Source organism: Perognathus longimembris, chromosome 6 (assembly GCF_023159225.1).
Source record: "Perognathus longimembris pacificus isolate PPM17 chromosome 6, ASM2315922v1, whole genome shotgun sequence".
In the NCBI taxonomy this organism is placed as follows: domain Eukaryota; kingdom Metazoa; phylum Chordata; class Mammalia; order Rodentia; family Heteromyidae; genus Perognathus; species Perognathus longimembris.
In genome coordinates this window covers 36,368,013-36,395,348 of record NC_063166.1, presented here as the reverse complement: position 1 = coordinate 36,395,348, position 27,336 = coordinate 36,368,013, and the positions used below count along the sequence as shown (strand labels likewise).

The 27,336-nt window shown below is 39.4% G+C and overlaps 1 protein-coding gene across 1 annotated transcript in view; it reads left to right on the top strand.

The window, feature by feature from the left end:
- Window positions 1–26,851, top strand: part of Riok1 (RIO kinase 1) — a 33,973-nt gene extending 7,122 nt beyond the window's left edge. The window contains exons 3-17 of the mRNA XM_048348548.1: window positions 2,467–2,557; window positions 4,102–4,171; window positions 5,536–5,578; window positions 10,724–10,816; window positions 12,640–12,752; window positions 12,854–12,934; window positions 14,117–14,203; window positions 14,485–14,622; window positions 15,672–15,775; window positions 16,370–16,476; window positions 20,854–20,919; window positions 22,456–22,575; window positions 23,376–23,429; window positions 24,751–24,903; window positions 26,074–26,851. Of these exons, the coding sequence (XP_048204505.1) occupies window positions 2,467–2,557; window positions 4,102–4,171; window positions 5,536–5,578; window positions 10,724–10,816; window positions 12,640–12,752; window positions 12,854–12,934; window positions 14,117–14,203; window positions 14,485–14,622; window positions 15,672–15,775; window positions 16,370–16,476; window positions 20,854–20,919; window positions 22,456–22,575; window positions 23,376–23,429; window positions 24,751–24,903; window positions 26,074–26,184 (1,431 nt within the window). The 3' untranslated portion in view covers window positions 26,185–26,851. The remainder of the gene's footprint in view (window positions 1–2,466; window positions 2,558–4,101; window positions 4,172–5,535; window positions 5,579–10,723; window positions 10,817–12,639; window positions 12,753–12,853; window positions 12,935–14,116; window positions 14,204–14,484; window positions 14,623–15,671; window positions 15,776–16,369; window positions 16,477–20,853; window positions 20,920–22,455; window positions 22,576–23,375; window positions 23,430–24,750; window positions 24,904–26,073) is intronic.
- The last annotated feature ends 485 nt before the right edge of the window (window positions 26,852–27,336 follow it).

The window sequence follows — 27,336 nt, the reverse complement described above, 5'->3', positions numbered from 1 at the left end:
TTCTTTCATTGTTCAAACTGCTGCATTAGATACAGAAAACATGCATAAAAACTAAAGAAACTGTATTTGCTGTCTTGTTTTGATAACTCTTCCATCGCTTACAAGATGGACTGTGATCCCTATTAAGAAATTGAAGGGGAAAGAGTAGAAGTTTATGTGCTTAAATGTATGTTAACAATTATGTTTAGGTGCTGAAATTATAGCTGTCAAATTTTTATCTATGTTTGGCTGGGAGTATAGCTCAGTCAGTATTCAACCACTTCCCTAACATGCATGAGGCCCTGGGCTCAGTCCTAGTACTATATAGATATAGAGAGCTAAAGAAAGAGGAAGAGAATGAAGGAGGAAAAGAAAAAATGAACATAGTTAAATATACATATATATATGTATTTAATTTTATCAGTCCTGGTGATCAAACACAGGACCTTGCCCAAGCTAGGCAAGGGTTACTAGCACAGAGAGCACAGAGATGTGTCTCCAGTCTAAAAATTATTTCAAAATTTTAAGAGAAAAAAAATTCAGCTTCTTTACACACCATATACAACCCAACCTCACAGTCCTATCTTGACATAAAAGATTGGAAAAAGCCAGTTGCTGGTGGCTCACCTGTAATTCTAGCTACTTAGGAGGCTGAGCTCTGAGGGCCAAAGCTATTCCAGTCAACTCAGAAAAGTCTCTAAGATTCTTATCAGGTAAAAAACTGGAAATAGAGGTGTGAGTCAAGTAATAGAACACCAGCCTCAAGCAAAAAAGCTCAGAGGCAGCACACAGGCTGAGTTCAAGCCTTAGTACTGGCACCAAAATAAATAAATAAAAATATATAGGATCAACAGTTTAAAAGGTACTGGGTTTATATATAATATATTGTCTATGAGTTTTAGATACTGTCTCCTTTTGTTACTATTTAAGTTTGTATAGAGCACCAAGCTAAATGATAAGCATCATACTTAATTTTTCCCTTTCTTTACTGGACTCAAAATTGTTAGAATTAGTTTAATGTTTGTGTGTAAGGTCTTCATTAAACAATTTGGAGATAAATAAATATTAGAAACTATTGAGGGCTGGGAATATGGCCTAGTGGCAAGAGTGCTTGCCTCCTATACATGAAGCCCCGGGTTCGATTCCTCAGCACCACATATATAGAAAATGGCCAGAAGTGGCGCTGTGGCTCAAGAGGCAGAGTGCTAGCCTTGAGCAAAAAGAAGCCAGGGACAGTGCTCAGGCCCTGAGTCTAAGGCCCAGGACTGGCGAAAAAAAAAGAAAGAAACTATTGAATCTATAAACCAATAAAACTAGAAAAATAATTTTGTGTATCATAATGAAATACACATTAAGGAAGGAAACAACTTGTGGACAGTATTCTAGTCAGAAACTACTATTTCATTTGTCTTTTATTTATTTATTTTTTTGCCAGTCCTGGGCCTTGGACTCAGGGCCTGAGCACTGTCCCTGGCTTCTTTTTGCTCAAGGCTAGCACTCTGCCACTTGAGCCGCAGAGCCACTTCTGGCCATTTTCTGTATATGTGGTGCTGGGGAATCGAACCGAGGGCTTCATGTATACGAGGCAAGTGCTCTTGCCACTAGGCCATATCCCCAGCCTCATGTGTCTTTTAAAAATATGTCCTTGAGGGCTGGGAATGTGGCTTAGCAGTAGAGTGCTTGCCTAGCATGTATGAAGCCCTGGGTTCAATTCCTCAGCCCCATATAAACAGAAAAGGCGGGAAGTAGTGCTGTGGCTCCAAAGGTAGAGTGCTAGCCTTGAGCAAAAAGAAGCCAGGGACAGTGCTCAGGCCCTGAGTTCAAGCCTCAGGCCTGGCCCCCCCCCAAAAAAAAAAAAAAAATATATATATATATATCCTTGAGCCAATTTTGTTCTTTCCTTAGACTACTTCTGTTATTATGAATTCTCACCCCAACCCCCACCATTGGTGTTTGAACTTGGACTGAACACTGTCCCTACCCTTTTTTGCTTAAGATTAGTGTTCTACCTCTTAAGCGACAGCTCCGCTTCTGGCTTTTTTATTTGGTAATAAATTGGAGATAAAAATCTCTTGGACTTTACTGTCTGGGCTGGCTTTGAACTGTAATTCTCAGATTTCAGCCTCCTGAACAGCTAGTATTACATGTGTGATCCACTGACCTGTGCTTATTTGTTTTGTTTTTGCCAGTCCTGGGGCTTGAACTCAGGGCTTGAGCACTGTTCCTGGCTTCTTTTTGCTCAAGGCTAGCACTCTACCACTTGAGCCACAGCGCCATTTCCAGCTTTTTTCTATAAATGTGGTGCTGAGGAATCAAACCCAGGGCTTCATGTATATGAGGTGAGCACTTTACCACTAGGCCATATTCCCAGCCCTGACCATGCTTGTAAGTATGGATTCTTCAATGACTAATTATAAACTAAGGAAAAAGCATGATGATGAATCTTAGTACAACTAGTGCATTATTCTTTATATTCTTTTCTCATAGGCTAATCGACAGGCTTCCAACTGTAGTTCAGCCAGAATGTCTACTCCAGCTGATAAGGTCTTAAGGAAATTTGAAAATAAAATTAATCTAGGTGAGTTCATAAAATAAATTATCTCACTAGTCTATGAGGAAAACTATGAACTGTACATATTGCTTAAGGACCATTAAGACTTTTTACGTGTTATAGTCAATATTTGGTTTTAAAAAGTCACTTTTTTTTAGCTCTTTTCTCATCTGTTGAGGGACTATGAAGTTACATATATTCATATATTCATTGAAGTTCTTTTTCATTCTGTATTAGTTTTTTTGTTTTTGTTTTTTTTTCTCCCTGGTTGGTCATTGGGCTTGAACTCTGGGCCTGGGTGCTGTCCTTGAGCTCTTCAGCTTAAGGCTAGTGCTCTACCACTTGAACCACAGCCACTTCTGGTTTTCATGAAGAGTCTCGGACTTTCTGCCTGGGCTGGCTTTAACTGCAGTCCTAAGATCTCAGCCTCCTGTGTAGCTAGATTACAGGTGTGAGCCACCAGTGCCCAGCTCTGTATTAGATTTTTTTTTTCAAATTTTTATTATCAAACTGATGTACAGAGAGGTTACAGTTTCATACGTTAGGCATTGGATACATTTCTTGTACTGTTTGTCTGTATTAGATTTTATAGTAGGACCATCTCATAATAATTTATTGAAAATACTGTTTTGTTTTACTAAAGACTTTTATGTGGGTGTTAATCAGTTAGTGAGCTATTGAATTCAAGGAATCAATGTATTTTAAAATGCAAGGCCATTATTCTCCTTACAAGACTCACTATAAACCTAGCAGTGTTTCTTACACAAGCAGTCAATAAATGCATCATTAATGAAAATAAGTATTTTAGAAAAATATTTTTATATTCAGACAGTTGCATTATCTATAGTGTACAAGATTAAGTGCTTGAGGGTTAATATGCAGATACCGTATTTTTTTTAAAGGATTGGGTTTGGAACTCAAGACTTTATGCTTGCTGTACAGAGTAAAGTTTTATAGTAAAGTGCTCTCCCACTTTAGCCACACCTCTTAAGTCTGACATTCCTACTGTGTGTACACCAAGCATGTGTATTCCTTCGATGGCCTGTATAAGCTGCGATCACAAGCACGTACCAGCATGCTCAGCTTACTGTTGATTGAGATGGAATCTTGCTCACTTTTTTTTTGTGTGTCTTTCTTTTTTGGTATTGGGGATTGAACCAGGACATTACACTTGCTAGGCAAGTGCTTTTGCCACTGAGCTACATCCCAGCCCTCTTGTTCACTTTTTATCTGCTGTCCTTGAAAAGTGATCTTTCTTGCTTAATGTGTTGTCTAGGGTTTGAACATAGGGCTTTGCATTTGCTAAGTAGGTGTTCTATCACTTGAGCCACTCTCCTAGCCCTTCAACTGAGACTTTCTGATCTCCACCTCCCAGCAGTCTTTCTTTCCTATGTCTAGATTTCTACAGATTTGAAAATAAAGTAACAATACTTGTTATGAAGGGAACACTCTAGTTGCCATTAAAGACATTAAATTTTTCATTTTGTGATGTATTGTAGTTATGATAAATTCAAAGAACTTAATGTCTTTTTGTCTTACATATTGTTTATATTGTGTTTTTTACATTTTAGATAAGCTAAGTGTTACTGATTCTGTCATAAACAAAGTCACCGAAAAATCTAGACAAAAAGAAGCAGATATGTAAGTACTATTTTAATTATAAAACATGGGTAATAGGGACTTGCTTCTGACCATGTAGCATAATTGTTTTGCAAAGGATATTTATTTTTAAAACTTAAGTGAGAGTGTTTTATACCTCTTATAAATTAAAAAATATTGAGACTTTTTAAGAAATATGGTAAAACTATTATCTTGTGAAATTCACCAGTATGCTTTTATTACAGTAACTTTTTTTTACAGTAACTGTCTTATGTAAATATGTAAAGCTTCTCCCCTTTTAGATTTTATTAAGAATTGCTCCTTCCAGAAGTATTCTTTAAAAATTCAAGGAAGACTAAAAGCTAAATAGTAATGTAACAGAACTATTTCCATTTTCTTTTGAAATCCTTTTCAGAAGTATTTTCTTTTTTCTTCTCAGAGCCAATTGTTCAATAATTAAATACTACCAGAGTGTTATAGAAAATAACAGTATAATACAACTAGCAATGTTACAACTTATTGATGATACTGGGGTTTGAACTCAGGACCCTGAGCTTGCTAGGCAAGTGCTCAACTTAAGCTACACCCTCAGCCTTTTTTGCTCTAGGAGATTTTTTTCAGATAAGGTCTGAGTTCAGACTGAGATCCTCTGGTTTCCTCCTAAGTAGCAGGGATTGTAGATATGAGCATTCACATTAGGCTTAGAATTTAAATGTATAACCAGTTTTCTATGGTTTATTGCTATGTCCAAGAGATAGTAGCCTTTTTAGATCCATTGACATTTTCTACTATATTTGAATTTGCATTAGTTTAGTTTGCTAGATTGAATCACTAGTGTGTAAACTGAACTAGTGTGTGAGCCTACATTTGAAGACTATGAAATCTTAAAACAGTCTTCCTAGAATATCACTGCAGAGAAAACAATATAAACAACTATTAGGATCATTAAATTAATAGGATCATTGAAGAGTTCAGGGACAGTGTTTTCTTTGTTACTTTAACCTAGTGTTGCTGCTGCTGCTTGTGGGGGTGGGGGTGGTAGCTGTTTAGTAGCTGTGCTAGGACTTGACCTCTGGGCTTTGAGCTATTGCTATTTTTCTGCTCATAGCTGGTCCATTGCTACCTGAGCCGTACCTCCAGTCCCTACCTGCTCTATTAAGTAATTCTTCTAGAATGTGGAGAGACTTTTCTTCTGTGTATGTGGTGTATGCACTTATGTTTTGCTTGAGAGTATTGAATTTCATGTTCAGGGAAAATGAAGGAAGTTTCACTGTGAAAAATCTACAATTAAATAATGAAATTTGCTATGAAGAAACTACTTAGGAATTTTTGTAGAGTGATGTACAGTTTGCTTTATTTTGGCTTCTTACTGAATTTTAAAATATCAACTTCATTTTTTTGTCTAGGTATCGGATTAAGGATAAAGCTGATCGAGCAACTGTAGAGCAGGTACCATTTAAGTGTATTGCAATTCTTATTTTGAATTAGCATTCTCTTTTCTTTTAATTGTGATATACTTTTATCCTTCTTAAGTGGTAGTGTTTCCTACAATTGCTCTGCATAAAATACTTTTGTTTACAGTCTGGAGACCTACATCTTGCTTTTGTAACAGTAGAGTTAGTCCTTCCACAGCAGTGACACCACTATGCTGCGCTTTCCTCCTTTTAACCCCTGTAGGGATTAGTAGAGACCATCAGACCCAGACCCAGAATGTTTATCCAGATTTTGTTACCTTTGCTGGAAAATAGGTTGATTGTCTGCCATTAAGCAAGGGTATGGTTGTGGGTGAGGGGAGAGGAAAAGGTAATAGTTTCAAATTTTGAATTGGAAATGCCTTTCTTTGTCTAGAAATTATGTATTCAAGAAGGGGACTAAATTTCCCATATGCAGAGGCATGTGATTAGCTGTTGGCACTAGTCCAGATTTTCTTTTCTTTTTATTATGAAGGTGATATACATAGGAGTTACAGTTAAGTAAGGATTGGTACATTTCTTTTTGAACAATGTCACTCCTTCCCTCTCTTCCAGTTTTTCCCTCCCATCCCCACCTATACAAGTTGTATAGTTCATTTTCAACATAGTATCTAATGAGTACCACTTCTGTATTTGTTTACTCTATATCCCTCTATTTCTATGCCCCTCCTTATGCTCCCAAAGACAGATACATGATCAAATAAGACAAAAATACAAGAAAAAAACAAGGAATACCTCTTGTTCTCATTTCCTGGAGTTCGTTTTGATAAATATTACTTTTTTTGATCAGAGGCACATAGGAATTACACCTTTGTGTTCTTCCCTAAGGATATCCTCCTTTGGTCTCACGGTGTGTGAATGCCTAGACTCCTGTACAATTTATTGTGTCCCAGTGTATTTTAATTTTAGCTTCTGGATATGAAAGAAAGCATGCACTGTTTGTCTCTGAGCTTGACTTACCTCACTTAACATGAATTCTTCGAGATCTACCCATTTCCCTACAAATGACATAATATCACTCTTTCTAATGGCTATGTAAAATTCCATTATGTATAGGTACCACATTATTTTGGATCCTTTATTGTAGGGCATAGCTGGGCTGTTGTGAATAATGCAGCAATGAACATGGATATGCAAGTGTCTTTATGGTATTCTGGCTTGTGATGTTCTGAGTAGATGCCCAGGAGTAGTGTAGCAATGGCCCAGAGTTTTGATGTGAAGAAAGGATAAAAAGGGTCAGAACATCACTGTTGCTTGCTATATTCCTCTTCACCATCCATATACACATGCACAAATCCATTTTGAACAATACCCTTTTTATCTACAAGCTCCTTGGGTTAAGACCTAAGCACCCTTTCCTTCAGTACCTTAATCCCCCAACAGAGTAGAAGCTAACTTCTGATCTAGAAATGTTTATGCAGTTGGAGAGTTTCATCGTTAGTAAGCAGAAACAAGGCCCACATCCTATCATTTATGTTGTCTAATGTTGTTGTTGTTGTTGTTTGCCAGTCCTGGGGCTTGGACTCAGGGCCTGAGCACTGTCCTTGGCTTCTTTTTTGCTCAAGGCTAGCACTCTGCCACTTGAGCCACAGCGCCACTTCTGACCTTTTATGTATATATGTGGTACTGAGGAATCGAACCCAGGGCTTTATGATGTATACCAGGCAAGCACTCTTGCCACTAGGCCATATTCCCAGCCCTCCAGTTTGTTTTTTGTGATGGAAAGCAGTATGATTTTTCTTAGAGAATGAAGTAACACTATTTTTCAAGAACCCAAAATGACTTAGGAAATCTTTCCTTTTTCTTTTAAAAGTAATTTTCAATATTGGTACATCTACTTACTTATTAGGCTATCTTTTTAAAATATTTAACCTTTTTGTTTTTGAGACAGATTCTCAACTAGGTAGCCCAGGCTGACCTGGAACTTGTGATCCTCCTACCTCAGCCTCCTAAGTGCTGAGAATACAGACATGAACCACTGTACTTCAATTTTTACCATGTTCTTGAGCCATTTGGTATGCTACTTCTTCCTCTGCCTCTTCTCTAATTCCCAGTTTTGCAGAAGCACACGTCTCACCTAGATTCTTACAGTCAGCCAGCTTATCCTAGCTGTAAAGAGTGTGGAGAAAATTAGTGCCTGTTCACTCAGTTTCCTTTTCTAGCATCTATTATGTCCTACAGTCTGGTTTATATTAACTGTAGGTTTGGGACATGACCTAAGTATAATCCTTAAAATATAACTAGGTCTGGTCAGTGTATACTTTCAGCTCACTTCAGGAGCTGGAAGGTCTCCTTGAGCCACAGAGGTACTACTGGTCTTTAAAACTACACACAAGGTGATATATAAGGATCTAGCTTTAGTTTGTTATAGGTGTTTAACCAATTTTGCTAGCACTATTTGTTGAAGAAGCTGTCTTTCTTCCATCTAATTTTTTTAGCTCCTTTATCAAAGATTGAGTGGCCATAGGTCTGCAGGTTCATTTCTGGGTCTTCAGTTCTATTCCATTGGTTTTCAGGCCTGTTCTTGTGCCAGTACCAAGCTGTTTTCATTACTACAGCTTTGTAATAGAATTTGAAGTTTGGTATTGATATTCCTCCAGCACTGTTCTTCCTGCTAAGGATTGTTTTTGCTGTTCAGGGTCTTCTATTGAATTTTTGGATTGCTTGCTCTATTTCTTTAAAGAATTGTGTTAGGATATTGATAGGTATTGCATTTAATTTGTAGATAGCCTTTGGCAATATTGACATTTTCACAATGCTAATCCAGGAGCATGGGAGGTTTTTCCATTCACTCAGTTCTGTTTTAATTTCCTTTTTCAGGTTTTTAAAGTTTTTATCATAGAGGTCTTTCACTTCTCTGGTTAAGATTATTCCTAAGCTTTTTTTTTTTTTTTTTTTTTTGAGGCTATTGCAAAAGGAGTAGCTTTCCTGATTTCAGCCTCACTGTTCTCATTGTTTGCATACAGAAAAGCCATTGATTTTTTGAGGATGGGTCGAAAACATTTCAGGAAGGAATAGGTGAAACACATGGGCTCCTTGGCACAGGTAGAAACTTTCTTAATAAAGGCCCAGAAACAACAAATCAAGAACGGTTGGACAAATGGGATTTCATCAAACTGCAGAGCTTCTGCACAACAAAGGACATAACTAGCAAGGTAAACAGAAAGCCCTCAGATTGGGAGATCTTCACTGGCCATACAACAAACAAGGGCCTCATATCTAAAGTATACTTAGAACTCAAAAAATTAAATTCCCTAACAAATCCTCAAAGAAACAACTTCCCTCTTAATAAAATAGGCTTAAAGACTTAGAGAAACTTCTCTGAAGAGGAAGTGAGAATGGCCAAGAGGCACATGAAGAAGTGTTCAACATCACTGGCCATAAAAGAAATGCAAATCAAAACAACATTGAGATTCTACCTCACGCCAGTAAGAATGGCCATTATCAAGAAAACTAATAACAGCTGCTTGTCGGGATGTGGCCAAAAGGGAATACTGCTACACTGTTGGTGGGAGTGTGAACTTGTTCAACCACTCTGGAGAGCAGTATGGAGGTTCCTCAAAAGGCTAAACAGAGCTCCCCTGTGACCCAGCAACCTGGCTTTTGGGCATTTACCCAAAGGATTACAAGCACTAAAGCTACCAGCACAACTATGTTCATCACAGCACAATTTACCATCATTCAAATATGGAACCAACCCAGATGCCCCTCATAGATGAATCAAGATGTATCAAGAAAACGTGGTACATATACACAATGGAATTCTATGCTTACATTAGAAAGGATGACATAGCCCCATTCATAAGGAAATGGAAACACTTGGAAAAAATCATATTAAGTGAAGTGAGCCAGACTCAAGGAAATAGACTCTATGGTTTCCCTTGTTAAAATTAGTATGTGTCTAGGATAGTCCTAGCAGAAGATCACAATAGCTCAATAGCTAGTACATATGAAAACATAAGATGATGCTAAGCGAAATGAAGTCCAAGTTATGGAAATAAGTGTTTTATCATTGTTATTTTCAACATACTATGTAAAATTTTGCCTTTTTCTCTTGTTCTTCTTCATGGTTTTACCCCTGATGTCACTGTAACTGATTTTGGTACCCTGGGTATTATATATACGTTTATTGGAACTAGGGAAGGTAAGGGGAACATCAAAGTGAAGAGACAATGGGTAAAAGGCAAACCAATGCAACAGGAATACCTACAAAACAATGCTGTAAACCAACTGTACAACTCAGGATGGTGGGGGAGGAATTGGGGAGGTGGAAGGTGGGAGAAAAATGAGGGAGAAGGTAACAAGTTTGATAAGAAATGTATTGACTTAATGGATGAAACTGTAACCCCCTCTGTACATCACTTACTAATAAGTACTCTAGGCATTGTAGGACAGCATTTGTGGTTTCTGTTTAATAATAATTCCTTTTGTACTAATTCTCAAAATGTGGAAGCCATGTTCAGCATATAGGCTGTGGCTAGGATTTGTGTAAACATGGCGTTGTATGCTGACCCCCTGTTTAAAACTGCCATGAGCACTTGTAGTGTGCTTAGCCTGAGGTGGGATATGCTATAAATTTAAAAATAAAGGCTAAGTCTTGCATATGTTGTATGAAAAAGAATGCTAAATATCATTAATTTCTCTTTATGGCAGGGGCAAGTATTGGGGTTTAAACTCAGGGCCTGAGCTTGCTAGGCAATTGCTCTACTGCTGAGTCATACCTACAGCCCTCTAATGATTTTTAAATTGCATAGATTTTTGATACTGACATATTGACTTAAATGAAATTTTAAAATAATATAAGCTGTTGCATTTTACTTTTTGTAAAATTATTTATATGGTTTACTTTGCATTTCTTTAATCAGTGTTGGTCTCGAATCCATTTCTGTTTCCATCAGACTTGGTAGTCTTTGATTTCCATGGCTGGATGAATGTCTTGATTTGCCGTTTCTGTTTCCTTTAGTCTTCAACTGGTTTTTCATTTACTAAAAATGAGAAGGAATAAAACAGAATAGTAACTCTCATTTAACATGCTATAGATATGTGCTTCAGTTTAATAATTAGGATATGTTTTATGTTTTAATGAGAAGACTTAGAAACTTTTTTTTCCATTTCTTTGTAGGTTTTGGACCCCAGAACAAGAATGATTTTATTCAAGATGTTGACCCGAGGAATCATAACAGAGATAAATGGATGTATTAGCACAGGAAAAGAAGTGAGCTTTTTTTTGGATGACTGAATGTTTTCATGTTAGTTTCCTTATTTCAAATACCAAAGGAAACGTAGGTACTTACTAAATAAATTGTGCCTTTAAAAGAGAAGAAATGAGTTGGGAATGTGGCTTAGTGGTAGAGTGCTTGCTTTGCATGCATGGACCCCTGGGTTCTTAGGTAGAGAGGGTCACAGTTTTCCCAGCCTGGGCATTAATTCATAAGACCCCCATCTTAACAGAAAGCTGGGTATGGTGGCTCAAACCTGCCATCCCAGATATTGTGGGAACCCTAACTAGGAGTGTATGCTGACCTGAGCAAAGAAGGAGACCCTATTTCAAAATGCCAGAGCATTGTTAGGTGCCTGTGGTGCATGCCTATAAACTTAACTATTCAGGAGGCTGAGATCTGAGGATTATGGTTTGATGCTAACCTAGGCAGGAAAAGTTCATGAGACTCTTAACCTCCAGTTCCAAAAACCAGAAGTGGTGCTGTGGTTTAAAGTAGTAGAGTGCTAGCCTTGAACACAAAAACTCAGAGACCAGCACCCATGACCACCACCACCAACAACAAAACGCTGGAGCGAAAGGGGCTGGGAACGTGGCTTAAGTGATAGAGTTGCCTGCCTAGCAGGCACTGAATTTAAGTCCCTATACTGCCAATAAAAAACGAAAAGCCATGGATAGGTCAGAATAGTTCTTGATTAATGGTTATTAAGCTAATAGCTAGATAGGAAGTTGTAGTGCCATGCCTTTTCACTACAATTACTGCATTATATTGTTGAGTGTAGTTGGCTGAACCTAACAGCAAGCTTAGATCATTTTGGGCTTAGTCTTAGTTTAAAAAGTACCATTTGTAGCTGGGCTCCAGTGGCTCATGCCTGTAATCCTGACTACTCAGTAAGTTGAGATCTGAGGATCACAGTTGGAAGCCAGCCCAGGCAAAAAAGTCACTGAGACTCTTATTTCCAATTAACCACTCTAAAACCAGAAGTGGTACTGTGGTAGAGCACTAGCCTTGAGCAAAAAAGCTCAGGGACAGTGCTTGGGCCTTGAATTCAAATGGTAAAGGACTCGCTTCTAAGTAACCTATTTTTTAACATGTAGATGTAGAAAAAGACAAATATTGATTTTTTTTTTAAATTAGCAATTCATTCTCTGGGGATTACTAGGTGTTAAACTATCTTTTAGTATTTTCCATATTGTTTGAAACCAATTCTCACATATTTTTTGTTTGTTTGTTTGTTTGTTTTTTTGCCAGTCCTGGGCCTTGGACTCAGGGCCTGAGCACTGTCCCTGGCTTCCTTTTTGCTCAAGGCTAGCACTCTGCCACTTGAGCCACAGCGCCACTTCTGGCCGTTTTCTGTATATGTGGTGGTGGGGAATCGAACCCAGGGCCTCATGTATACGAGGCAAGCTCTCTTGCCACTAGGCCATATCCCCAGCCCCCCAATTCTCACATATTTTAAATTGGATTTTATTCTGTGCTGACACATTGCTTAACAATGTAATTTCAGAGTATTGGATCATTAGGCCATTTTGTGCAAACAGTAAACCTAGAATAACTAGTTTGACTGTGATGCAGCTGTGTAACACAACTCTATAGGACACTGTGGTATACATGGCCATTGATGACCAGAATGTCTTTTTGGGGTGCAGTATTATATTAGAGGCTTAGTTATTGTGCTTTTTTATATATTCCCTTTTAATTCCCATCTTTAGAATAGTGCTGTTGCTTCAGTTCTCTTGAGGAGAGAACTATATTGATAGGAAAAGTAAAACTAGTTATTTAACATAAACTGTATTTCATTGTTTTTTACGTGAAATAGGCTAATGTATACCATGCTAGCACAGCAGATGGCGAGAGCAGAGCAATCAAAATTTATAAAACTTCAATTCTGGTGTTTAAAGATCGGGATAAGTATGTTAGTGGGGAATTCAGGTAAGCCCAGATTCCCCTACCCTAGTTTCTTTAATTTCTATTTAATAAAATGTTAAAACAATAATTAAGTGGTTAAAATAACCAATTTTTCTTAATTCAAGATTTCGTCATGGCTATTGTAAAGGAAACCCTCGAAAAATGGTGAAAACTTGGGCTGAAAAGGAAATGAGGAACTTAATCAGGTGACTGTCTGGGATGTGTGTGTCTGGGCTGTACACCTGCTCTTGCCCTTCCTGCCCACAGGTCCAGCTGTTCCTGCCCAAGTAGGCAGGCTCCTTAGGCCACTTAGCTCTCTGATCTGCTGAGCCAACATTACTAGACATAGTAGCTATTAGCTCTAAGCAAAAAAAATCTTCTCCATAACTCATATTTACATAAGAAAACAAAGCATGGAGGAACCGTGTGAAAATACATAGAACTTGTACAGGGTAACTATCGGCTTTAAACAGAACATGACACAGTCAAGTGTGAAAAATGTGTCACAAGTAGCTATTTGAACTTCATATAGATTGTGTCAGTTTCGTTTTCTTAGTCCAGTTTAGAATGTGTGTGTATATTTCTTCTAAACATACATATAGCAGATTTGCTCTAACAGAAATAAAAAAACAACTTGCTTATCTAATTGAGATCAAGTATTTCTTCTTTCCTATGTCTTTTTTTTTTTTTGGCCAGTCCTAGGGCTTGGACTCAGGGCCTGAGCACTGTCCCTGGCTTCCTTTTGCTCAAGGCTAGCACTCTGCCACTTGAGCCACAGCGCCACTTGTGGCCATATATGTGGTGCTGGGGAATTGAGCCCAGGGCCTCATGTATACGAGGCAAGCACTCTTGCCACTAGGCCATATCCCCAACCCTCCTATGTCTTTTATATGCTACGTACACATGTTATACGTAAGTTCATTTATGCTTAAGCAGATATTCTTTATTTTGAGTACTTTTGAAATATTGGGCCCAATTAGCTATTACGTATTAGTCCAACCAGTTTTATGAAGCGTGCTTCAGGCTGGTGAGCTCCAGAATATTATATACCTACCTTCTGTATCCCATCCATTCTAAGTTGGACCCTTTTCACTATTACACTGCTGGAATTGGATGTAATGGTTTTGCCTTAGTTGTAATTTTTGTTTTCGAGACAAGGTCTTACTGTTTAGTCCAGACCAGCCTCAAACTCATGATCCTTCTGCTTCAAGTACAGGGACTACAGGCATGTGTCAACATGCTCAGCTGCTTTATTATTCTTGGTGATATCACAGTCATTGGTATCATTATGAAATAAAATGTAATTGAGAGAACTCATTGTGCTCTTTTCCAGCAGCAGTATTGTACAATGTAGCTTTTCAGTTGTCCTTTCTGTTGCAATACCACAGGCTGAACACAGCGGAGATACCATGTCCAAAGCCAATAATGCTAAGAAGTCATGTTCTTGTCATGGGCTTCATTGGTAAAGGTGACATGTGAGTACATGGGAAGCTGAATAGTTCTTTTCCTGAATCATCCCTACTTTATATTGCAACTTTTAAAGTCTCAAAATGCCTCAGAATAATAGTTACTCCTGGTGTTTTTTAGGTATTTTATTCAGTGTTTTGTTTAGTTGTTTATTGGCATCTGCTCAGAGTGTCATAGAGTGATTCATGTACAGGTCACATGAAGAAGAGAATGTAACCATGTAGTATATAAAGCAAGAAAACCCCTGTTTCTGGTCATTTTATCTTGGTTCATTTTGTTTATCTTCAAGGCCTGCACCACTATTAAAAAACATCCAGTTATCTGAATCCAAGGCCCGGGAGTTGTATCTTCAGGTCATTGAGTACATGAGAAGGATGTATCAGAATGCAAGGCTTGTCCATGCGGACCTTAGTGAATTTAACATGCTGTAAGTGTTTTTGTCTTTTAGACACTTCCTGCAGTCATTTCATATCCTTTCCAACAGTGAACAATATCCCTGTTCACAAAGTCCTACTATTTTCTGTTGCAAAGTTGGCCTTCTCATTCCTTTAAGTTTAGAAGTGACCATTTTGAAAGGACTATTTAAGTATGTATGAGGCCTCAGGTTCAGTCCCAGCACTGCATAAACAAGGAAGAAACCACTTTAATCAATAGCAGTTAGTGGATTTGGAAATTTTCTCAGCTTCTCTCATTAGTCACAATGGCCCTTTCTTACCTATCTTGGTCCTTTTGTGAATTATTTCTCTTTCTCAAGAGACAAAACTCTTATGTGTATGGTAGTTGTTTGCGCTTCGTGCTTGCTGGGCTGGTACTCTTGCCATTTGAGACATGTTACTATCCCTTTTTGCTATGGTTAATTGGAAATAAGGTTTTATGGGTTTTTCCCCCCAAACTAGCCTAGACCACAGTCCTCCTATTTATGTTTCTCATGTAGCTAGGGTTATAAATGTGTGCCCCACCATATCTTTGTTGTTGAAATATGGTGTATGTTTACGAGTCCTCACTAGCTTTTTGCCTAGGCTACCTTCAAATCATGATCCATTTTCTGCTTCCTGGGATTACAGCTGTGAGCTACTGTCCCAGCCTAAGAATATGTTTTGGCCAGGCATTGGTGGTTCATGCCTATAATCGTAGCTACTCTGGCTGAGATTTGAGGATCAAGGTTTGAGATCAGCCTGTTCAGGAAAGTCCATGAGACTCTGATCTCCAATTAACCACCAAAAAGCCAGAGAAGTAGAGCTGTGGGCTAAAGTTGTTAAAGGGCTAGCCTTGAGTAAATAAAAACTCTTGGATAGCACCTAGGCCCATAGTCGAAGCCCCAGAACCAGTCACTGCCCCCCACACCCCCCAAAAAGCATAAGAAGAATAAAATATTTTTAGCCAGTTAGGATTTTGTGCTCCTGCAATCTCAGCCCCCCCCCCCCCCCCCACCTTAAGTAGTAGTGTCTTATGGCTTCGGTATTTCTGACCTACAAGGTATCATGGCGGAGATGTTTATATCATTGATGTTTCTCAGTCTGTGGAGCATGACCACCCACATGCCTTAGAGTTTCTGAGAAAAGACTGCACCAATGTCAATGGTGAGTAGAAAGTAGAATTTCAAATAGCCTGTTGGTATCTGCTAGTTCTATACTTGGTTAAACTGTGGATGTAAAACCTTGCCACTAGGGACTGGAGTATAGATAGGGAGAGTGCATGCATGAGGTCCTGAATTTGATCCCAATGCAGAAAAACAAAACAAAAATCTCTTGTCCAATGTGATAATACTTAACCCATTTTCTGGGGCTGGGACATAGCTTGGTAGTAAAACAGTAGTTGTCTACCATGTATAGACTCTGGAGGGCTGGGAATATAGCCTAGTGGTAGAGTGCTTGCCTCGGATACATGAAGCCCTGGGTTCAATTCCTCAGCACCACATATATAGAAAAAGCCAGAAGTGGCGCTGTGGCTCAAGTGGTAGAGTGCTAGCCTTGAGCAAAAAGAAGCCAGGGAGAGTGCTCAGGCCCTGAGTTCAGGCCCTAGGACTGGGGGGGGGGGGGGGGGGGAATTAGACCCTGGGTTCAGTCCGTAACACCAAAAAGAAAAAAAAAAATTGCCTGGAAATGCTGTGTATTTCTGTTACTTTGTTCTCTTTTCATCTTATAAAGTATGGTTGATGATTTTCCTTGTGACAGATTTCTTTCTGAAGCACGCTGTGGCTGTCATGACTGTGCGGGAGCTCTTTGAGTTTGTCACAGATCCTTCCATTACAGCTGAGAACATAGATGCTTACCTTGCCAAGGTAATGTGGAGGGTGGGAAGATGTGAGAGGGGCAAAGCCAGGCTTCTTGATCTCAGTTATCTGACAAGATTGTTGAGATTGTTATCCTTCATGAATGTCTAGTAAGAAGCCTGTTGAGGTTTTGGTCATTAATTCCTCTCTGGCGTTTGTGGAGGCCTTCTTAAATCAGCTTTTTTTTTTTTTTTTGCCAGTCCTGGGGCTTGAACTCAGGGCCTGAGCACTGTTCCTGGCTTCTTTTTGCTCAAGGCTAGCACTCTAGGTCTTAAGTCACAGCGCCATTTCTGGGTTTTTCTATATTTGTGGTGCTGGGGAGTTGAACCCAGGGAGGGCTTCATGTATGCCAGGTGATCACTTTACCACTAGGCCATATTCCCAGCACCAACATTTTTTTAAGTAGTGGGAAAATATGTAAGCATTTGCATTGAGTTTGTTGACATTACTGTGCAAACATCACTTATTAGCCATCTTTAGAATTTCTTATCATCCCAACAACTCCCCAGCCTCTGGCAACCAGTATTCTACTTTCTGCTTATGAACTCGCTCTTGGTAACACTTCCAAGCAGCCTTACATGTTTGCCTTTTTGTGGTGAATGCCATCAAGGCTCATGCATGAGGTAACATGTGACAAGTTTCTCTCCTTTTAAGGCTTTGCCTGTCTTCCTATCTGTCATTTGAACCTGGGTTGCCTCTACCTTTTGCTTACTGACAGCAATGCTACTATGAACACAGTGTATAAATACCTTTTTCAGAACCTACTTTTGGTTCTTTTCAATATTTATCCAAAGATGAGCTGCTAGATCGTGTGGTTATTGTAAGTTTTGGGGGAACCATCACATTGTTTACAGTGACAGTAAGTACATGAGTCTTCCAGTTTCTCTACATCCTTCCCACTGCTTGCTTTCTGGCATTTTCACCCTCCAAATGGGTGGGAGATTTATTTCACACTTCCCAAATGATTAATGATGTTGAACACCTTTCCAGGCTTTGTTGCCCAAATGTACATTTTTGAAGAAATGGCTCATTAGGTCCCTTTGAAACCAGAAATTTAGCCCCCTGAACTTGATGCCAGTTTCCAAATAATGAGAGCAGGATTTTGGAGAACGGAAGTAAAGGGTTAGTTTTTGCTTGGCAAAATGAGGACTGCATGAGCTTGTATCCCCAGTTCTACCATCTTCCTCCCTGCAGGCGAGGATGGGTTTTCAAAGGAAGTCCAGCAGCATGCATGACTTGGAGATCTGCTGGCCCAGGTGGGGCTTTGGGCTTGGTGGTAGCCATGGGTCTCCTTGTTTCCCACTGTGCTGTCTCTGGAGTTGTGTCCCAGATACAACTGTCATAGGCATTCTTTTACTCCTGTTGCCAGTAAGAAAAGGAGAGGAGTGTAATAACACTACCTGGACATTCTTGAGTTCCTATGTGTGAGGAAATGGAAAGGAAGGAGGGGAAAGAAAAGATGAAAAGGAAAAAAGAAAGAAAATGTCTGTTTAAAATTTGTATCATTGAAGGTAGGCTGGTCCATGCAAGTGAGTTCATCATTGGGCTAAAGTTGCTACGGCTATGAGCATATTTAGATGTCCCTTATATTTCGCCTACCTGAAAAAAATCTTTCCTTCCTTTTCTTTCTTTTTTCTTTTGGCAGTACTACTAGAGTTTGCATTGTGCTGCCTGGACAGGTGCTCTACTACTTGAGCCATGCCTCCAGCCCTTTTTGAATTAGTTTTTAGGTAGTGTCTTGTGCTTTTGCCCAGGCCTGCCTCAGACTGAGATCCTTCTATCTATGCCTCCTAGATAGCTGGGATTATAGGCATGTCCCACTGCACCTGGCCCCCTTTGCTCACTTTGAAGCCACTTGTTTTGTTGTTGAGTTATAATACTTGTTATATATTCTGGACATACACTTTTTATAAGATACATAATGTCCAGGTATTTTCTCCCATTCTATAGGTTGCATTTTCACTCTCTTGGTTGTGCCCTTCATGCCCAGAAGTTTTTAGTTGGAGGTGGGGAGGGCCTTCAGTCATAGGGCTTGAGATCAGCACGTAGGCACTGTTGCTGAACTTTTGTGCTCAAGGCTATTCTGCCACTTGAACCACAGTTCCACTTCCAGCCTTTTGGTGATTAGTTAAAAATGAGAGTGTCATGGACTTTCTTCCTGGGCTGGCTTCAAACTGTGACCCTCAGATCTCAGCCCCCTTAGTAGCTAATATTATATTATAAGTACTAGTGCCCAGCTCAGAAGTTTTTAATGTTTATAAATTCCAGTTTATCTGTTCTTCCTTTTGTTCTGGTGACAGGATTGTGAATATAACATGTATGTCCCTACACAAGTTTTCAGGTGTGTTCCTACTTCCTCATTGCCCTTTTCTTGGAGTGCTCTCCTCTTTCTCATCTTGCTTTGCTGATGAGCCCTTTTTTTTTTGCCAGTCCTGGGGCTTGGACTCATGGCCTGAGAACTGTCCCTGGCTTCTTTTTGCTCAAGGCTTGCACTCTACCACTTGAGCCACAGCAGCACTTCTGGCTTTTTCTATATATGTGGTCCTGAGGAATCAAACCCAGGGGTTCATGCATATGAGGCAAGCACTCTACCACTAGGCCATATTCCCAGCCCCTCACCAACACTTTTTGATCTAGCACTCTGCCAACTTGAGTCACAGTGCCACTTCTGGCCTTTTTGTCAATATGTGGTGCTGAGGAATCAAACACAGGGTTTCATGTATACAAGGCAAGCACTCTTGCCACTAAGCCATATTCCCAGCCCCTGGTGAGCACTTTTTACTTGTTTGTTTTTGTTTTATTTTTTGACAGTACCAGAGTTCAGAACTCAGGCTTTCCTGCTCTACTTCTCCTGCTCTACTTCTCCAGTTGTATCACCCACTTTTTTTTTTTTGCCAGTCCTGGGCCTTGAACTCAGGACCTGAGCATTGTCCCTGGCTTCTTTTTGTTCAAGGCTTGCACTCTACCACTTGAGCCACAGCAGCACTTCTGGCTTTTTCTATATATGTGGTCCTGAGGAATCAAACCCAGGGGTTCATGCATACGAGGCAAGCACTCTACCACTAGGCCATATTCCCAGCCCCTCACTAACTTTTTGATCTAATTATTTTTGCAATAGAGTTTTGCATTTTACCCAGGCTCTCTTGTATAGCTATCCTCCTATTTATGCTCTCTACCATAGCCAGAATTACAGCTGTATGCTACCAAACACAGCTATTGATTGAGATAGTCTCATGAATTTTCTTGCCAGGGCTGGCCTACAACTGCAGTTCCTCTTGATCTTATCCTTACCAGTAACTAGGATGACACATGTGTCCTCCTGTGCCTAGGTATTGGTTGAGCTGGTGTATCAATCAGTGAGGCCTGTGATAGCCTCATATTACAGCCCTTCTAATCAATCTCAGCCTCCCAAAGTAGCTGGTATTACAGGTGTAAGCTACCAGTGCACAGCTTTGTGGTCTTAGTTCAGAATTTGTTCTTTTTGGACCAATTCAGCAAATATATTTTCCTAGGTTATTTTTCAGTATTGTATAGCTGTAACAACTTTGTTTTATTTTGAGATAGGGTACGACCTGTGTAAGCTGGCTTGGAACTTGTGATCCTCTTTTTATCAGCCTCCAAATGCTGGGCTCACATTAACAGATGCTACAGACTTTGTTAGATTATGATTTCTTAAGGGATAGGACTTGTATTTATGTATTGCTAGTACTTGACATAAAATAGAGAACCACATGTCATTTGACTCAGTATCACATCATTCTTAGTCTGGAGCTGTTAGTACAGATTTTAGTGTCTATATTTAAAGCGGAACACTTGCCGCCACTCTTTCTGTCTGTGCCTTTTAACTAGAGAATAGACTGAGTTGTTTAAGCCCCAAATATCCTGTCTTTGTTCAGCCTTCTTAGTTTCAGTCATTGTTAAAGAATTGTGATGATTTATACTACAATAGTATCCGATCATGTCTCAACCTCATAGTTCCCTTCACTGACTTTTTAAGAATTAAGGAATGGGTTGTTTGGGATTCGGTTCTTTAAGTATTTTTAGTAATCATTTGAAAATTAGTAAAGCTGCTATATTACTTCTTTCTTTTTCTTTTTTTGTTGGTACTGGGATGGAACCCAGGGTTTTGTGCATATTAAGCACTTTACCACTGAGCGCTGTGCCTTCAGTATTGCTTTTAAAGAAGGAGGCTCATGATTCCTAAGGCTTAGAGAAGTTAATCTGTTTCTTTGGGCTGGTGGCAGCCTTCTTGGTGAGGTCTGGAGTAGAGAGCAAAACATTAGAGCTCAGTAAGTACTCCTGTAGGAATTAGAGTAAGTTTATTTTAACATTGGGAAATTGATGTGTGTATTCTAGATTAAGTGTAGTTTTTGCTTTCTTTTAAAGGCCATGGAAATAGCATCTCAAAGGACCAAAGAAGAAAGGTCTAACCAGGACCGTGTGGATGAAGAGGTAGGATTTATTACCAATTCAGTCTTTGGAAACACTTTGGTTTTGTTGTGGTGGTGGTGGTTGTTTCCTTTCTTTGCATGCAGAGTCTTTCTGTGTAGCCCAGGCTAGCCTTGAATTCAATTCTCTTGCCCTAGTTTCCTGATTGCGGAGATTATAGGCATGTACCATCAGGTCCAGTTAACACTTGTTTTATGGTCTTTTCATAGTACTAGTGCAGTATAAGCTTGATTTTAATTAGATACACAGTATATAATTTGACTGAGCTAAGGTTCATAATTTAGCTCACCAACCTACTACCTTACTATTGTAGAAATATTTTTTTTTGGCCAGTCCTGGGCCTTGGACTCAGGGCCTGAGCACTGTCCCTGGCTTTTTCCCTCTCAAGGGTAGCACTCTGCCACCTGAGCCACAGCGCCCCTTCTGGCCATTTTCCATATATGTGGTGCTGGGGAATCGAACCGAGAGCTTCATGTGTAGGAGGCAAGCGCTCTTGCCACTAGGCCATATTCCCAGCCCTGTAGAAAAATTTTTTAAACAATCTGTGGTGTATTTGAGTCAAGAAAGAAAAGCTGTCAAATGTGGTGGTACATACCTGTAATACTAACAGTTGAGAAGCTAGGCAGTTGGGTTGAAAGTTCAAGTCCGGGCTGGGGATGTGGTTGGGGTGGTAGAATGCTTACCCAGCAAGTGCAGAGGCCCTGAGTTCAAACCCCAGTGTTACCCTTTCCCCCTAAAAGGAAAAGCTTGTTACTAGTTTGCAAGTTGGAATTTTTAAGTGACTAAACTGTTGATCTCATAATATTGCAGACTTAAAATACTGGTATTGTAATTACAAGATGAAATTATTTCAGTCTCAGAAATCAAGGCATTTTGTTTTTCAAAGGCTCCATAGTAGCTCTTTTGTTTTTTTAAATTCTCATAATACTCATCGTGATGGATGAATATGAGGTCCCATCTGTTTGGAAGTTGTTGACCTTCCTTGTGGCACCTGGATGAGTGATGTTGCTATGTAAGAATGCATTCCTGGCTGAGCACTGGTGGCTTAGGAGGCTGAGATCTGAGGATTGTAGTTTGAAGCCATCCTGGGCAGGAAAGAATGTGAGGCTCTTATCTCCAATAAACTGGAAGTGTGGCTGTGGCTCAAATAGTAGAGTGCTGGCTAGCTTTGAGCACAAAGTGGCTCAGGGACAAGAGCCCAGGCTCTGAGTTCAAGCCCCAAGATTGACAAAAAAAGTCTTTCTTTATAAGGACAGCAATGTAACTCCATCCACCCCCCTCCCTTCTGTAAGGTAGAGCTTATTGGAATGGGAATGCAAATGAATAGGAGGAATGTTATTCTAAGGGAAACTGAGTCATGCAAAATGGAATATTTGTTTTGTCTTAATTGCTTTGACACACCGCCCAGATGTTGCAGTGCAGTAGTGTGTAGTTGGGTTGAGAACCAGGGCTGGAGGTGATGATCACATCTATTTCTCCATGACATTGAGAAAGGTACAGGGATAATAGTTTGGGGTTTGCTTTTCCCCTCTCTGTTAGGTGTTCAAGCAAGCATATATTCCTAGGACCTTGAATGAAGTAAACAATTATGAGAGGGACATGGACATAATGATGAAACTAAAAGAAGAGGACATGGCCATGAATGCTCAACAAGACAATGTGAGTAGCTTGGTTTATGTCTAGTAAGCAGATTTATAGGAGAAGGGGATTGTCCCAAACCTGTTTGTTCCTTTTGAATTCCTCTGCTCTTGAATGCTGGCTTTGAGCTATCAAGTTAGCTAGCTCTCTACATGAATACGCCTCTGTCCATACTGGATGTAAATGGAAGTTATAGGATTTATGAAAGGGTGACACATTTGAATTGAGTATAGCAGACTATAGTGAGACATAAGAGGAGAGATAGATCTGGAAGTCTAATCTATCAATGTTTATAGTAGAATCCATTAACGTTAAGTAGATCCTTAATGTACACACTTAAGGAAAATTATTTTGCTCTTGAAGGACTACTTAGTAAGCTTTTTACTCTTTTCCAGCTAAGAAGCAAAATTTAAGCATCTATGTAAGTATATAACAAGAAACAACAAAAAAATGCTCCCCAAATTAAAAATACTTTAATGAAAATTGAATACAATTTTTTGTAGTAAGAATGACTAATGAGAGTAGGAGAAGTGGATGACACTTTACCTAGTGGGGTTCAGAGTCAGAACTTACTACCCTTAGGTCCACTGCAAATGTTCATGCTGAAAACCTGCCGGGCAACTGGGTGGATTTGGCCTCTGGGCTTGGTATATGGGTGATTGAGAAGAAACCAACACCATATACTTTCTGTTACTATGAGAAATAGTTCAAGTACCTTTTTAAAATCACAGAAGATGCTAATTAGTCTACAGTGTTACTGGTGCATATCATTGTCTACTTTTATATTGATTGTGGTTTTTTTCCCCTCTTTTGGATATAAGATTTTATACCAAACTGTCACTGGATTAAAGAAAGATTTGTCAGGAGTTCAGAAGGTATGAATTTATATGTTGCTGTTTGTTTATGTGAAAATTCTTCTAAAGTTTAAAGTAGTAGAATTAAATTTGGACATATTTATTTTTATTCTGTCCCCGAGTTCTGTTCTAATAAGGAAGACATTTTTTAATACTCTGATCTTCAGAGTGAAATTATTAGTAGTAACCATGTGATTCTTAATAATTTTTGCATTCAGTTTAAAAGTTGCTCAGACCTATAATCCTAGCTATTCAGGAAGCTGAGGTCTGAGGATCACAGTTCAAACCCAACCTGGACTGCAAAGTCCATGAGACTCTGATCTCCAGTTAACCACCAGAAAACTGGAAGTGGTGCTGTGGCTCAAAGTGGTAGAGTGCTAGCCTTGAGCAAAAGAGCTCAGGGACTGCAACCAGGCCCTGAGTTCAAACCCCATGACCGACAGAAGAAAAAAAAAAAGTAATGCAGGGCCACGCATGATGGCTCATGCCTGTAATTCTAGCTACTTGGGAGTTTGAGAATATGAAGATTGAGATTCAAAGCCACCCTGGGTAAAAAGCTCAGGAGACAACTTCTCTACTAATAGAGTAGCTGTGACAGGAAGCAAAAAATAGGAGGATTGTGGTCCAAGCTTATGCAAAAAGTGAGATCTTATCTCAAAATAAGCCAATGCGAAAACTGGACAGAAGCAAGCTTATCAGTAGGGTTCGTGCTATTAGTAATCAAGCTACTAGAAATCCTATCTACTCAAGTTGAGATCTGAGGATAGAGGTTGGAAATCAGCCCACAAAAAATTCAAGATAATCTTAGCTCCAATTAATTAGCAAAAAGCCAAAAGTGGAAGTTTGGCTCAAGTAGTAAGAGTATTAGCCATTAGTTCAAGGCTTAGAGTTCAAGTCCCAGTAGCAGCACAGAAACAAAGCAAAAGGAAAAGTATGCTACATTTCAAGCGAAATCATTACTCTTGATTGAATATTACCATTCCTCTGATTGGATTAGTTTACTGTTTTGTGGTTCAGAGGAAAACAGCTGTGAAATTATCTAAATCCTTATTTTCAACCTTCCATGTATATTTTATATCCTTCCAAGTCCCAGAGCAACACAGACTTGGGGATTGAGGCCAGTTGTGTTGTTGATCTGGGTCATCCATGAACCCTTGGTTTCTTCATTTGTTCTTGAGCTCTAGTAGGCTGCTTTTAGTCTTTCTCTCACATGTTCATTTGGGCATTTTGATGTTTCAGTACAGGATATTCTTTTTTGTGCACATTTGGTTTTAACATGTTTAGTAACAATAAACAGTTTGTCAATTTGCTTCAAGTAATACAGATGTGTCATGGCTTCAAGGTCCCTGCACTCTTAGAAAGTCAAGTTAAGGAAACGACTTGTTGCAATTCAGAAGATGCTGGCGACTCGGAGTGCTCTGACACAGACTCTGAGGAGCAGGGGGACCATACTCACTGCAAAAAACACACCACTGACCCTGACATTGATAAAAAGGTTGGCCACAAACTTATATTGTCTTCTTCAATATGGGAGCATCTTCTCTTGATTTTCTTTGCTCAAGGGTTTTTGAGAGATGATGTCAGTGAAACATTATTGATTGGATTTCTCATTGTAATTTTCAGTAACTAAGTGGAATTTTGCTTTTGGAGGTAAAAATGGGAACTAAGTTGTTAGGAATTCCTCAGGCATTGCATAAAGAAAAGATACTATATGTCTACTAGGATAAAACATTATTTCTCTTTCTAACTTTTATTTGTCAAAATATGAAACTTTTAAACAGTAACATCCACAGGACATTCCTGTTGGCCTGTCTACAAATTCCTGTTAAGAAAGCTTGAGGAGCTGGGATGTAGCTAGAGCACTTGCCTAGCATGTGTGAGTCTTTGGTTCTCTCCCCAGTATCAGAAAAGAAAAGGTAGGAGGAGCATGTGAGCTTGAATCTGGGCACTGATGGTTTATGCCTGTAAAAAAAGCAGTTTGGGAGGGTCATTATTTGAGGCCAGTCTAGACAAAAAGAAAGTTATTAGATACCATCTCAACTGATGGCTGGGCACAGTGTGTGTCTCTCATCATTGTATAATATGTATACCCAGGTTCAAGAAGTACACCTAGGCAGGAAGTGAGACCCTACTTCAAAAACAACCTGGACATAAACAGGTTGGAGATGGCTTAGTGATAGAACACCTTCCTAGCAAGCATAAGGCCCTGAGTTCAAAGTTCAGTACTGCCCTACTTTGGGGCATGGCTTAAGTACACGTAGAAAATATGCTTAGCATATGTGAAACCTTGGCTTCAATCCCTAGCACTGCAAAAAAGAGACAGTAAATTCCAAGACTAAGTTCCACTACCTTCTTATAAGTGGTTTGTCTTTTATTTATTTTTATTGCTATGCTAATCTTTTTGTTGTTGTTGTTGTTGTCTACCACTTGAGCCACAGCATCACTTCTGGTGGTTAATTGGAGATAAGAGTCTCACAGACTTTCCTGCCCAGGTTAGCTTTGAACTATGATCCTCAGATCTCAGCCTCCTGAGTAGCTAGGATTACAGGAATGAGCCACCGGTGCCTGGCCATTATGCTAATTCTTATGCATACAAATTTTTAATAACAATAAGAATACTATTAGTGAAATATATGGAGATTTGATTGATTTTTTTTCTTTACAGGAAAGAAAAAAGATGGTCAAGGAAGCCCAGAGAGAGAAAAGAAAAAATAAGATCCCTAAACATGTGAAAAAAAGAAAAGAAAAGGTATCCAGAACAAAAAAAGGCAAATAAAAAGAGGGCTCCATCTGTTCCATCCTCTACCAGCTACCTTTCCTACCTGAACTTGTAGCTAGAGCTGGAAGGTAGCATTGACTTTAAGAAACTGTTGTCAGGAAGCATCTTTGAAGAGTGATTCAGGTGTCCAGCTCTAGTCACTGGAGTGGTAATGACAGAAGATTTATTTTAGCTATTATTTTAATGAAGAACTTTTTGCATTTTTTTGTATTTTTCTCCTGCAAATGACATTTTTAGAATCATGGTAAATATTTAAATTTGATGAGCATCAGTAACTTTATATAAACGTAAAGACAATTTGGACAAACCTGGGGATTTCATTTTGCGTTTTTTGTACTTGCCAAAGTCATGTCTGAGATGCTATGATTATAAAGCAAATCACTGGGTATAATCAGTTACCTCGGCTCTGTTCTTGTGCATCTGTGGTCATTTGTCATCTTTAGCATTCTTGGAACTGTGGCTTCTCAGTTCACCTCTTTCACAGTCAGCAATTTGTCATGTTCATCCATTAATTAAAATGTTTGAGTATATTAAGTGCTAGAGATAAATCAGTGAACAGAACACAAAATTGCTCAATTTTAATAGCCCCCCCCCCCCCCCCCCAGTCCTGGGGCTTGAATTCAGGGCCTGGGCACTGTCCTTGAGCTCTTTTTGCTCAAGGCTAGCACTCCACCACTTGAGCCAAAGCCCCACTTCTGGCTTTTTCTGTGTATGTGGTACTGAGGAATCGAACCCAGGGCTTTGTGCATGGTAGGCAAGCACTCTTATCACTAGGCCAAACTCCTGGCCAGTAGTTTGCTTTTAATAGGAAGATAAGACATTAAACAATAAATTTGTACTAGAAGGCAATAATAGACTTCTTAGAAAGGCCATACTGAGAGGTGATATTTAAACACATAAAGAAACCAAGGGGGCTGGGAATGTGGCTTAGTGGTAGAGTTCTCACCTGGCATGCATGAAGCCCTGGGTTCAATTCTCTGCACCACATAAACAGAAAAAGCCAGAAGTGGTACTGTGGCTCAAGTGGTAGTGCTATCCTTGAGCAAAAAGGAAACTAGGGACAGTGCTTAGGCCCCAAGTTCAAGCCCCAGGACTGGCAAAAAAAAAAGAAACCAAGTCATGATAGGCTTCATTGCCCATGCCTGTAAT